Below are 14,128 nucleotides of genomic sequence, written 5' to 3' on the forward strand. Positions count from 1 at the left end.
CTGCTTTTTTATGCATCTATGAATACCGCCCATTGTATGAATAATCGATCCAAACCCGACCGTCCTTGCTAAGTCCCAACCGGTTCCTGAACCAGGGTCCATACATGCATCTATAAATCCTGCAAGAATATAAATACATGAACAAACAATTTTAAACAAATTACAAGAATATAATTACATAAAAACGACCTGCTCTTTTTTATAAAAACGTAAAACCAACTCAAAAAATTTGCATATGGGTTGGAACTGTTTTGATACATAAAGGCATAACCACACTCTACATTTCAAAGACAAACTTCTCTACTCTAATACCCATTTTTCCCCATTCTACCAAAACCCAAAAACCGAGAACCCGAGAATTGAATAATAAGAAAACACCAAAAAACCCTGACACTGATTGATCAAATGTGATCTAGATCTTCGGGTTGGTGTTCAAGAACAATGGTTGCAAGGGCAAGTCGATAAGCGCTAGATCTTAGATTTCTTGTTAGAACGTATATTTCCTTCTTCCTTCGGTTCAGAGGCACAGAGCTCCATTGCTCATGTCTAAGGTGAGCAAGCAGGACCGCATCACAGAGAGCACCTGCCGATGGTTTCATGCTGAAAATCAACAAAAGTCAATTTCAGGAATAACAAAAGCGGCTGAAATCGACAAAAAGAAAACCCCGTAATTTGTTTTAATTTCGAACAATTTAAATATTGTGTAGATTTCCACCTTAAATAATGTGGCCATTGCTACAAAACTATATCCAATACTTGAAACATTTGCTTTTTTTTTGGTAATCTTAGTTCAGTTTGTGTGCACCTCGACTATCTCATGGAACCTGAAAACATCTTGGGGAAAATCCCCAACCTGACGACCTATGGGGAGATGGCCCTCAAGGTTAATACTTAGCATATTTTGCTGTTCAAGGCGGACCCAACTTTTTTCCTCAAGTGATGACACAATTTGACTATAAAAAAAACTAATGTTTTTCCACGATAATAGTATAGACCTGTTGATTGGTTCTTTGTCCTTGCATATAAAAGACCAATGTTCAAGTCTGGTCTACATATATTTTTTAAAAACAAGAGGTACATAAAAAAGAAGCAAAATTTACGTAGTTCTTTCGTTCATTGGTGAATTACATGACACTTCCATTCCAAGTTTCCATCTTTTGTTGATTTATCTGGTGAATTGCAATTGTCGTATTATCTTTTGTTTGGATCTATCCAGTTAATAACACACCCTTCATAAACGTAATTTTTTCCCTTACAACAGAACCATGAAGCAGTGGCCTGTGCCACCGTATCTATCCATGTGGGTCCGCCTCTGTTTGCTGTCTAGACATACACTTGATATGCCACGTGTACAACCCATGTCAACATGGCACTAGAAGTGGCCATTTTAACTTGCACATATGTCGTACATGTGTGCAACCCATGCCAACGTGGCATTAGAAATGGAGATTTTAAGGTGGACATCTTGGAAAATTAATGTACCAAGATGGTTACATGCATTCATAGGGCAATCTTCATTTCCATATTAGCAGGGGTAAGAAATCTGTTAAATTTAGTTGAAAAGATGGTTGTTTGACMTAMAAARTTAAAAAGATGCATYATATGAGAYAAAAGGGRTTATATAAAATACGAACCTTCCCCGAATAAATCCAGTTGTGACGAAACCAATTGGCCATCTATTAGACTCCATGGCTGCAGGATCTTCAGGCACTTGAAACTCCCATTTACCAGAATCTTGTTTCACAAAATATGTTGCCATTGATGACTGAGGTACTTGAAGTTCGACCTTCTTGTTTGAGCTGCATCGATTCACAAATAACTGTCTAGTTAGGGATAAAGAGACACATACATAATCTAAACATCATGTAGGATATGGATCCTAATGCAGAGTCTACGATTATGCTGGTCCAACAGAAATTTATTATGAATGGTTACAAACTAGCTGTTAAGCTAGTTATTGACTAGTTAGTTGGTTGATAAGCTGGTCGTTGGCTAGTTGGTTGATAAGCGAGTTGTTGGCTGAAAAAAGCTAGTTGTTGACTTGTTGGCTGAAAAGCTAGTTGTTGACTTGCTGGTTGATAAGCTATTTGTTGGCTGAAAAGCTAGTTATTGATTAGGTGGTTGATAAGATCGTTGTTGGCTGATAAGCTAGTTGTTGACTAGGTGGTTGATAAGCTAGTTGTTGACTAGGTGGTTGATAAGCTAGTTGTTGACTAGTTGGTTGATAAACTGGCTGTTGGCTAAAAAGTTTGTTGGTGACTAGTTGGTTGATAAGCTAGTTGGTGATTTGTTGGCTGAAAAGCCAGCTGTTACTTGTTGGCTGAAAAGCTAGTGGTTGAGTCGTTGGCTAAAAAGCTAATTGGCTGAAAGGCTAGTTGGCTGATAAGCTAGCTATTCACTGAAAAGATAGTTGTTGGCTGAGAATTTAGTCGATAAACTAATCACGCGCTTTAAAAAGTAGTTTATAAGCTAGATGAAAATGAGAAATGCAAATGATCTAAAAGAACAAGTTGAAAATATATTCAAGTGTAACATATTTTATATATATATATAGACACACACACACACACATATATATAATTAGGAGCATAATTGAAAAAAGTGATAAAATCCCCTATCTAACCAAACGAGGGTTTTCCAGTTAGGCGAATAATCATCGTGTGAGGAGAGTTAAGGTGAGAAGCGTAAGAAGGTATCTAGACCCTTTATCACCTTTAATCTCAAACCCATCCATGAATCACGTTTGATATGGGGATTGATCCAGTGCATCTAATCCCAATGTGCATCCAAGGGTGGAGATCCCTTCTTATGCTTATCACCTTAACTCTCCTTCTCACAGGAACCCAACCCTTTCCAGTGAACTCAAATATAAGCTTGCTTATGGTTATCAACATCTTGTCCCTTTTGTGCTCGGGTATATCTTATAAGAAGGTTGCTCTTCTTCATGTTTGTAGTGAAAAGATAAACAAATAATATAAAATAATCCTAGAAATATCCCACCGAGACGAAGGATTGTGTGAGAATAGGAGTTAAGATGAGAAGTGTAAGAAGGGATTTGGACCCTTGATCACTTTTAATCCCAAAAGAATCTATGAATAGCACTTTAAAAGGGAATTGATACAGTGGTTCTCTTCAATTAGGATTGATCAAAGAGTGGAGGAGATCCCTTCTTACCCTTCTCATCATAACTTTCATTCTCACTGGAACACAACCCTACCCACCGATCTGTATTCCATCTTTTGTTTGTGTATGCCAGATTATTGATCCTAACAAAATAATATAAAATAAACACACTTTGATTAACGATAACATAAAAACTCGGAGTAGGCATAGCAAAAACGATGGCATAAAGAGTTACAAATTACCCTGATAACCAAAGCTTCATATCGGCCGAACGGGGTGCACAAACCACTGCTCCGTCCTCAATGACACCTTCTTTATATGCATGGAGAATAACTCTAACAAAACACACCTTTCTACATCGATTTGCCAGCAAACTGACCGTACTTGGGCCTGATTCGAGTATTTTCTCATCCCTCATGATCTTAGAAATGCACGTAGTTTTATCAAGAAAATGCAAGAAAAGAAGCAAATGATCGCCATTAATAGAATTCAAGAAACCAGCCAACGTGCTTGATGTCCTGGCCACAACCATATCGGAGTCTGCTAATGCCGGTTCAGCAACTGGACCTGATTCACTTGAACAAACTCGAGTTTTTTCTGCTTCAGTTGGGTTCGTTCCAAAGGCGAGACGAACACAATTCCATGGAGGTGGGATGGGAATGCTAAAAGGTCTCACCGAAACAGGACGAAGACTCGCTTCTTTATCAATGGCAGAAGCTTCAGCATCCATTAAAGATGAGTAAGAACCACATTCGGGGAATTCTAATGGAAAACATGGTATCCCAGCCTGCAAATGCACAAGTTATAAGTGTAAATTTGAAAGTATTAAGCTCAGAGCATCTCCAACAGATTTTCCAAAATGGAGAAGCCATTCAACTCAACAGTTTCTCAATTTTGGAGATTTCAGCATTAATTGTATTATTAAAATATTCAATACATTTAATACCCCAAGAAACTTTCAAATAAATTTTATACAAAATGATAATACACGCAACTTCATTGGTGGAAACAATAAAAAAAACATTCGTCTCCTAAGCAATTAATTTTGGAGAATTCTCTAAATTTGGAGATTTTCATCATCTCTCTTCTACTTTCTCCTTTTTAGAGAAACTTCTGGGAAAGGGTCCGTTTGGTTTGTAGGAACAGGAAGGATTTGGGGGGATTTGGAATTCAAAACCATTCCAATCCCGTGTTTGGTTTGCAGGATTGCTCAGATTTGGAATCCTAGGATTTCTTTGAAATCTCACAAACATTGGATTCTGAAATCCCATGGATGGGTTGGTATTTCACTGGATTTTGTAGGATTTGAAAGTAATAATGGTTTAAATTATGTTAAAATACATTTGTTTTGTAATAATCAATTAATAAAAAGGCAATTTAATTATTTTTATGAACTTTTTATAAATAATGGAATTCAATTTCATTCTAAATCCTACAAAGCAAGCACACAAACATTTCAAATCCTTCCAATTAAAATCCAAATCCCTTAAAACCAATCTCGCAAACCAAACGGGACCTAAATTGGATTTCATTCTAATCCGCGTTTGGTTTAAAGAAATCCCATGGGAGTTCGAGGGGTTTCATAGGATTTATATGTAATAATGTTTTAAAATATGTTAAAAACACTTGTCTTGTAATAATCAATTAATAAAAAGGTAATATAATTATTTTTATAGGTTGTTTCTATAAATTATTTATAAGGAATGAAATTCAATTCAGTTCCAAATCCTACAAACCAAACACACCAAGGATTTCAAATCCTTCCAATTCCAAATCCTCCTAATTCCAAGTCCTTCCATGAAATCCAAATCCATCAAAAACATTCTGCCAAACGAAACGGGCCCTAAAATCTCCAGTTTCTCCATTTTGGAGAATCTATTGGAGATAATCTTAGTTGTGTTCAAGCAAATGCATGTACTTACTTCACAAGCAACCCAAGACCTCTCTCTTAGGCCTATAGCCTGAGCGCCATTTGAGACGAGAGGAACCCAAAATGCTTTGACCCAGCTTAAAGGAAGTATAATCGACCACCTGTAAAATCATCAAACGATACCGCATTCAAAACTTTGAATCTTGATCATCCAAATACAATGTGTCAATAAAGCAATAACATGAACACATACACAGAAAAAGCGTAAACCTTTCAATTGAATCCTTCATGTTATTCCTTCTTAAAAGAAGAACAGGGCAAAATCTTGAGGAACGAATCTTGGTTGAAGCATGAATGCCATCAGAACTTTTGTCGGTAAGACAAAAAGACGACAACCGTTGACGGTGTTTCTCCATACAAAGAACACTTTCTTCAACTGCACAGCACAACCCTTTACTAGCATCCCACAAATCGGTACAACTCGAGATTAATTCACTGCTTACTTCAGGTAACCCTTCTATGGTCAAAGCACGGGGATCACAGACTGTAAGAGATATTATTCCAGAAGAAGATATATGATCTTCGTTATCTAGAATGGATGTATTTCTCGACGGAGTGCCACCATCAGCTACCATAAATGTACATTTTCTCAAAACTGAAGATTTCTCGGACATGCTATGTTATCATCAACAACATTAGAAATTTGGGTTAAAATCAGAGGACCTAGAAATTTTTTCAAGTGGTGGCACCATTTGCACTATAAGAAACAAATATATGGATATTTTTCACAAAATCATCATTAGTCTGTTGGTTAGTTCATTGCTTTTCATATGTGAGGTCTTGTGTTCAAATCTTCTATTGCAAATTTTTTCAGCAACATAATATATCTGAAAAGATTGAAACTAAAAGCTAAAAACTAAGAAAATGACACTAATGGGAATCAAATCTGGGTCTGGGAGAAAAGCAACGCAAACCAACTCTACCAAGGGAAACTTGTGACTTCATTGTAGTTTCATAATATATATGATGGCACACAACAAATTGATATGGTGGCCCCTTTCACGACCCTATAATTTTTTACATTACCATGGAGAAATGAAGCAATGGCCCGTGCCACCATATACAATAGAGTGGGTCTGCCCCCCGGTTAAAATTTAAACAGGTCAAATCATAAAATCACCGAGTAACACACATGACTTTCCTGCAAGAACAAGTGAACTGCATCAAAGCATTGGATGACTCACCTGCTAACCGGATGTAGTATCCTTCGAAGAAGCTGTGATGCTTTTGAACCCATCACTTCCAGTGTCCCTAATTGTCCCTCGAGTGACGTACAGCTAACCACGGCAACATCCTCATCAATCTGAAATATTAGAGCGAATACATGATCATGTGAAAGCATCAATCTTCATACACATTGAAACTTCATGAAAGGTCAAGATGTAAAGTTGCTTCTATTAATCACACGGACAATATAAGTGGTGTATCCCACATCGATAATAACAGAAGTAGTGGTAAGATTGATATAAACTATTCACAACCAAAATATTACAGAAGGTGTTTCCTGGCTTTTGAGAGGCCAGAAGCTCTCTTAAGGACTCACGTTCAAATTGACACAAGAACAGAATATCCCATCTGTTGTATGTTATACCTAGGTCAAAGGGCCAACATTGGTAGGCGGGATAGGGAAGTCGGTTACTTGCTTAACTAGTATAAATAAAGGGGATGAGAGAGAGGAAAGATATCGAGTAGTTTTTGTGATTGTTTTGGGCTTAGGCCTGTAGGAGAGAACTCGGCCTCTCGAAAGCCGAGAACGATCTGTAATCAATAGTTTCCTTTTGCGTTCAATTGATTCTCTCGATTCTAATAGCAATTACGTGTTTGATCGAGTTAAATTGCTTTTGGAATCAAAAGAAGCAATTGAACACAAAAGAAAACTATTGATTAGAGAACGTTCTCGGCTTTCGAGGGGCCGAGTTTTCTCCCACAGGCCTAAGCCCAAAACAATCACAAAAACTACTCGATGCCTTTCCCCTCTCTCATCCCCTTTATTTATACTGGTTAAGCAAGTAATTGACTTTCCTATCCCGCCTATCAACTTTGACCCTTTGGCCTAGGGTATAACAATTTGTTGTACACTGATGCTCAAATCGATTGAATTACTTGAATTAACCAAAAGATTACAATTTCCACAGGCTTTCGAGAGGCCTGGTCTCTCCCAAAACGGTTTCTGCTAATAGAATTCACAAAACAGAATGCACTCCTATACCACCTAGACCCCCTATTTATACTAACAACTAATGATGTAACAGAAAGCAAAATCTCTCTAACTTCCCATCCTCAACTTGCTATGCATGAAGTTACCAGATTGCCCTTTCCTCAACTAGTGTAATACTAAAAACCCTTTACTTCGGTGTTTACATTGTACAAGGACTCACCGCACTTACTTATAGATCCTTCACATAGGCTAACCGTTCCCCCTATTACCTTTGGAACCCTCTAGAATAATCCTCGACTACATAATTGTCTGATGGTTCCATAGAATTAGTAAAGAAAACAAAAATCTACCTTACCCTGTCTTTCACAGGCACTTTTCAGAGCATTGTAGCCTTCCGTTAATGCCGCAGCATGTATCCATATCCATAATTGTCTGATGGTTCCATCACTTTCTGAATCGGCATCTGTTGACTGCTGATTAGGTCGCCACATATAAAAAACGGGTGCTATCGGGCCTAAATTGTGTGCTCCAGCATAATGAAGCTACAAAAGTGAATACATAGATTACCAACGGCTACCAAAACAATCAGCGGTTATATCTCATCTATGTATGGATATGATCGCTTACCATTGAACTAGCATAAGCACTACCAGAAAGTACATTTCCAGCATCTGGTGAAGAAAAAGGTGTCATTACAGTGCTTAGAATAGACAGTAATGAACCCTGCAAGCAGACAATTAAACGTCAATATACGATTATACATACGAAGCTTCAAACCCGTAAAAAAGAGCTAAGTAAGAAAATCCGGACCTGTGAACCCTCCAGTTGAACAGCACAGTAGTAACTTGCATCATGAACAACAGTTCCATTTTTCAACCATTTTAAGAGACCTCTCGAGCCTCTTCCTCTGCATTAAACAAACCATAAAAATGTTTACCCCTTCTAACAAAAACCAAACCAAAAGAGCCTGGTATAACTCACCATGGAGGCAGAGGCGGATCCAGAAAAAAAATTACAACCAGGGGCACAAAATAAATTAGCATATGTAAAATAAAACAAGATCTAGTGATAAAAAGTATGGCTTAATAAAAAATGAAATACAAGTGGTTGTTCGCAGCACCCAAGTGGCTTTTTCTTTCTTTCTTTTTTTCCTTCTTTTCTGTTGTTGCCAAAAAAGTTAAAAGAGAGCCAAAGGGATTTGAACTTGCAACCTGTAATGCCACATGCAAGTGGATTTTGCCTCAAGACTCCTAGTATAGAAAATCCACTACGTCGGCCCAGTAGAGTGGTAGCATGGGCACCTCTTTTCCACCTAAATCCTCCCCGGCACGAAAGTGGGGTCCGGGGGAGTAAAATGTACGCAGATCTAACCTCTACCCCAAAGAGTATAACAGTTGTTCCAATGAAAACCCCCAGCTTGTGGAAAGTGTGTGAAAGAGTGTTGATTCCTTTCAACACTTTTAAAGAATCTACCTCATATCTATCAGAGAATTAGAAGCATCTTTATATCTACTCTATCCTGCAAGAGTTTTAGTTTGCCCACTGTTCTACCTTCAAACTAAAAACCGGCATCCTTTGATAGATTTGACTTTAGTATGCGTTTGGTACACTAGACAGGACAGAACAAGGAWCATTGTTCCAYSTTTGGCAGAACTTTTATGTGGAACAGGGTGGAACACCCCTGCCCTATTCAACGAGGTGGAGTATACCTATATTTTACCAATATAACCTCAAAACAAAACCTAATTTTCTTCTAATACATCAAATCCACCTCCCTCTTTACATTTTATTCATTCTTTAAATTTTATTTATTGTATTTTAAGCTCTTTAAACTTTCAGTTTACCATTCACAAAATATTATTTTTACAGGGTTTTAATTTTGATTGTTTATGTAATTTATTAAATATTATTAATAATAAAATGATATAGAAAAGGTACAAAATAAAATTTGGAGACTACATAAACTTTCTATTTCGGTGTCATTTTAATAGTCTTGACAAAAAATTTCTAATGATATATTTTGTTATAAAAAAATATCTATTTATTACAGCTTAATAAATCACATAAACTAATCAATATATAAAAAACACAACTCATTAGGGGGTAAATTGGTCAGTTTATTTGTTATGTCCAGTTCTATCTTACCAAACGCTGAACAGCTACTGTTCTGTCCTATCTTGTCCGGATGCCAAAAGCACCCTTAATGAACACTAACATGATATTAGCGAACTGCTCAAGCCATTACCTGCCAGGCAAACCAAGAGGAAGGTGGAAACCCCAACGCTTTGTCATTGTAAACCGTTTTGCATGCCAAACATGAGTTCTCAAACGCTTTGTCCCATCGCCTGAAGGGCAAAACCCACTTTCAGGATTCATCTTCAGCTCTTTTCTACGACGAATGTGGCGAGGAGGAGCCTTCTTAACACATTTCTCTGCATTTTCATCACTTTCTTGGTTCGAAACTCCAATTTTTTGCTTCTTCCTGAACCTAGTTTTCGAAGATCGATCGTCATAACCAGTAGTTCTTCTCCTCTTATTTTTCCGAGATTTGAAATTGTTGTTCATCCGGTTGGCGATAGTTGAGTAGAGGGACTCCAGTTCTGGAGCTCGAGATTCTGTAAATTTCTGCACAAGAAGGTCACGTGGTGGTATGACAGGGACCTTATTTGGCTGTTTGCTTCCATCAGTACCCATTGTTAGAAGAAAGTAACCTGTTTAAAATGGCAACAATCTCTTAATTGCTTAGCACGGTCTTAGAAGACTAATATTCCCAATAATGAAAAAAACCATGACCATAGAAGCAAAAAACCAACTATTTTACACAAATTCCAATACGGAAGTTTGATGGTACTAATCATTCATGCAACACAATATACTTTCTGTCAATATGAGTAAGCTCTATGAGTTTACGACTTTATGCCCTTTATGGACTCTAGAACGAGGGTTAATTGAGAAAAAAATAGACATGATAAATGGTAGGGCTAAACACTCAACAAAACTTGAAACAGAATTTGGAACATAAACCAATCAAATTCAGGACAATTGAAGAGATACTTGATGAGATTACTTACACCCAGTATAAACAGATAAAATTTTGCAGCCTCTAGAAACACGTAGATAATGTCAACCAATTACAACAGTGAATTACCTATGATCAATATGAGAATTAACTATCATCGATACCGCGGGATGGAGATTACCTATGGCAAGAGCTTAAATGACAAATTCTTACACCTTGTTCTCGAATTCAAGAAGAAAGGAAAGGAACAAATATTTCATTTGTGTTCTTAAAAGGGAAAGAAAAAGGAAACGAAAGATGTTACAAATATACCTTCATATTTGTTCTCCTCACTTTATTCTTATTTTCCTCCAAACAGAAATTCAAGAACACGATCTCTCTAAAAAATATTAACATGAAACATATTTACACTAATATATTAATTTATACCAATAACGTATTTACAAACCTAACTGCAGGAATTAGAATAGGCATTGGTTGGTCTGTCTAAGAACTGGAGTCTAGAAACAATTACATACAAACATTACCATAATCTTAGGAGCTCAAAATCAATCAAACAAGAAATTCAAAGAAAGGTGAGAATATTATACCAATTCTTTGCCTGTACTCGTTTCGTCAACGTCTTTTTATGCCTGTAAACATCATCATAAAAATTAGAATTCAACTGAAGTTTGTATATGACAATGGAAACAAACATCGCCATAACAAAAAGTGAAGGTATAAAGTTTCAACTAGAGGTGTTCATCTAAACCGCAAAAACTGCCCACACCACAAAGCGCAGTTTAGAATGCCCGTGTGTGGTTTGCATTTTTACCAAGGCACACTATGTGGTGCGGTCTTGAGTTAGCAAACCGTGGTTCAAACTGCATCTGCACCGCATATTATATATATAATATATATGAATAATAGTTGAGCTAATTTATGTAAAAAAAATATTTTTACTTCTAACACTATTGTTTATTATGAAATATGTATTGGGAATCAGACCTATTTAAACTTCTTATTTGTGCGAAAGGTCACTATATCGTTGATCTTATAACGAAGTTTAAATTAATTTTATAGGCGTAAAATGTGTTAGGTGTAACTGCATGTTTACGGTGCAGTTTGAGTTGAGGTATATGCATTGCGGTTTGCAGTTTGAGAAATGCTCAAACAGCAGGTGTGTTTGCCGTTTGGCCCCAAACCTCACTGCGATCATCCCTAGTTATGTTTTCTAGGAATTCTGAAATAGAAAAGCCCTAACGTCTTAGAAGAGTATACATATTAGTATAATCAACTTAAGAGTTCCAACAGAAATCATATTAGTTTGAGGAAATAGAAACAGAATAGACTTGTGTTGATGTTGTTCAACATCAAACACAGAGAAAAAAAGATGCATAAGAGTGATTCAACCACGTAGTTTTTCTTGCACTTAAACCAGGTATGGTGAATCACTCTTATGCATCTTTTAATGTAAGATATGCATTAAAAATCCTCTCCAACATACATAAGAACTTCACATAGCATTAAAAAGTCCTCTCCAATATACACCCATTTAAACAATGAAAAGGGTAAAGCCCCACAAACTTCAAATTGTTTCAAACGAAAGAAGGGATTTGAAAATGGTGATTTTTGGGTAGAAACCAAAACAGATAAAGAAAAGATTTTGAGCATTTTGTGATTACTCTTCCGTCATTATGTTTTCTAAATAGTCCAATGTAGGTGAATGTTATCATATGCTACTGAATACAACTTGTACAATAAAATGCTAACCATACAAATTTCAGGGGCAACCTAGACACTGATTTGTTAGAAACCCTTAAACCTAAAAACCTCAATTTTAATGCATACACTGGATTCAAATAAGTAATGTTATGAAATTCAGGAATAACGATGAGGAGAGGATTGATTATAAAAGAAACCTGTTGTGAAGTTCCTACCTGATTTGAATGACGATCAAATGTTCCTGAATTCATCTACAGGAATAGGAAAAAACCCAAACAGAACTCGGCCAACGACGAGCAGCCCTGTATCAAAATGACATGGAGAATATATCACCAAATGGGGAGATGTAAGATCAAAGAAAAAACGAGACAAACCTCTTTAATTCTAGATTGGGGATCCACTCTGCATAGACAGGCATACACGCATATTGTACAAAGAAGATGAAACTAAAAGCTTGACCTAATAATGGTAATGTCTTTAATAAACAAAAGAAAAGTTGAACTCGTTTGAAGAAAACGGGTTGAAATGTGAATAACTCTACGATTACAACCTAAACAAACACACCTCGTTCAAGAACATGGATGGAGAAACCGTGAGAAAAAACCTAGGTTTTTGAAGAACTTACCAGAGATGAACAACGTACCTGGAGAATCTCGATAAAAGATGGAGTGAGCGAAAGAGGGGATTCATTACCAAAATAACCCAACAAAACAATTACATTTTTAACTCTAAAATTTAATAGTTTTAAAAAATAACCTCATATGATACTTTACACATCAAATCATGCGTGTAGAGACCATTTTACAATATAAAAAGGGAGTGTTAAATGCCATCCCCTTTGATGTCAGAATCAGGTCATTTAAGCATTAAGAATGTAAAAAACATGTATTGATTTTGATGTGTGTGAGAAAGAAATTCATGGATAGGGATGCATTTAGCCCACCCCTATAAAAAATACCGAGACAAAGGGCTGACATGGATTTGACTGAGGTGACCGATCGTGGGTCCCACCCTTATACGATTAAATTTACTATGATGTAGACGATTAAATTTCGGTAATGGATATTGTATTAATGTAATGGAGATTGTATTAAGAATATGAAGATTAAAGTGTTGGTTTTGTGTTGATAATATGAAATTTGAATTGTTTATATATTGGGTTGAGGAGGAAAAAGACAAAAATGAATAGTGTTTTATTGAGAATGAGCAAAATACTTTAAAAAAATAATTTCGGACCATTGGGTGGGGCCCTTACGCATCGTGCATCGGCCGGTGCGTAAGGTGGGGCGCACCGAGCCATGCATTGGTCACCTCAGTCAAATCCATGTCAGCCCTTGGTCTCAACAATTTTTTATTGCAAAATGGTCCCTATACACACGGTTTGGTGCGTAAAGGGTAATGTCAGGTTATTTTCTAGAAGTTTTAAATTTTAGGTTAAAAATGTAATTGATTACATTTATTGGGTTATTTTGGTCATAAACCCGCAAAAGAGAGGGTTAGGATTGCTACGCACAATGGTTATTAACTTATTTGGGTGTGTTATAATAAGAAGGTTAGTATTTGGATACAAAAAAATGGGTATCTCGTCTATTTTTCCAGCTTATCCGGTGCAGTACCGTCATAAACTAATCCAAACACCCCCCCCCCCCAAGATGCAAGTCTCTTCAAGAATGGCAATCGTTGCCTTGACTCGAATCAAAAGTTGTCTTTCTATATTCTCAACTCGATTTTCATCGGATTGTACGTGCACACCTCAACTTTGGTATTTAGGAAGATGCATTGTCAGGTTGTACACCATGCATACTAACGTGTAACTAGCAAAATTTAAGACTCGTGCATCAATTAGCCGTACATTATGCAATAAAAGTTATTTCTAAGACTTTGATAAATATGATTTATAAAATAGTACATATGATTGTCTGTATGTTTTTATCATATAGATCGTCAATTTAATCAAATTAAACCAATTTTGGTTGATTCAATATATTGGGCTTATACAAGAGTATCTCCTAACATGATATCTAAAACAGTGAAAAAAGAGTAAATATGTCTTGGAAAAAAAGAGTAAATTATGATTTTCGTTCCAGTGGTTTGTTAATATAATATAATACTTAATTATTATATTTATAAAAAATTATTTTATTAAATTAAAAATAAAATCGATTAATTGTTAGGCCTAAATTTAATTGTAATA

General features: G+C 36.3%; 1 protein-coding gene across 2 annotated transcripts; it reads right to left on the reverse strand.

The window, feature by feature from the left end:
* Positions 1-205: 205 nt before the first annotated feature.
* LOC112518832 (ribonucleases P/MRP protein subunit POP1) lies at positions 206-12,530 on the reverse strand. 2 transcript variants are annotated; one of them, XM_025126581.1, is made up of 13 exons: positions 12,309-12,530; positions 12,150-12,236; positions 10,821-10,862; positions 9,457-9,922; positions 8,022-8,118; positions 7,839-7,934; positions 7,562-7,753; positions 6,238-6,356; positions 5,264-5,668; positions 5,046-5,154; positions 3,366-3,910; positions 1,635-1,799; positions 206-600 (listed from the first exon to the last, which is right to left on the reverse strand). In XM_025126581.1, exons 4-13 carry the CDS (start codon positions 9,903-9,905, stop codon positions 402-404), a joined length of 2,376 nt encoding a protein of 791 aa, XP_024982349.1. In that variant the 5' UTR covers positions 9,906-9,922; positions 10,821-10,862; positions 12,150-12,236; positions 12,309-12,530; the 3' UTR covers positions 206-401. The 2 variants fall into 2 exon arrangements, with proteins under 2 accessions (XP_024982349.1, XP_024982348.1); XM_025126580.1 differs by having other exon boundaries at positions 12,150-12,530.
* Between the last annotated feature and the right edge of the window lie 1,598 nt (positions 12,531-14,128).

This window comes from Cynara cardunculus (assembly GCF_001531365.2).
Source record: "Cynara cardunculus var. scolymus isolate 2C chromosome LG 10, CcrdV1, whole genome shotgun sequence".
NCBI lineage: Eukaryota > Viridiplantae > Streptophyta > Magnoliopsida > Asterales > Asteraceae > Cynara > Cynara cardunculus.

Excerpts from the sequence above, each read along its gene's own strand:
- LOC112518832 (XM_025126581.1), bottom strand. The coding sequence starts at position 9,905 with ATGGGTACTGATGGAAGCAAACAGCCAAATAAGGTCCCTGTCATACCA. Across the intron at positions 3,911-5,045 it reads GGTCTTGGGTTGCTTGTGAA|GCTGGGATACCATGTTTTCC; the intron begins GTAAGTACATGC and ends GTGCATTTGCAG. Across the intron at positions 1,800-3,365 it reads ATGAAGCTTTGGTTATCAGG|CTCAAACAAGAAGGTCGAAC; the intron begins GTAATTTGTAAC and ends GAATCGATGCAG.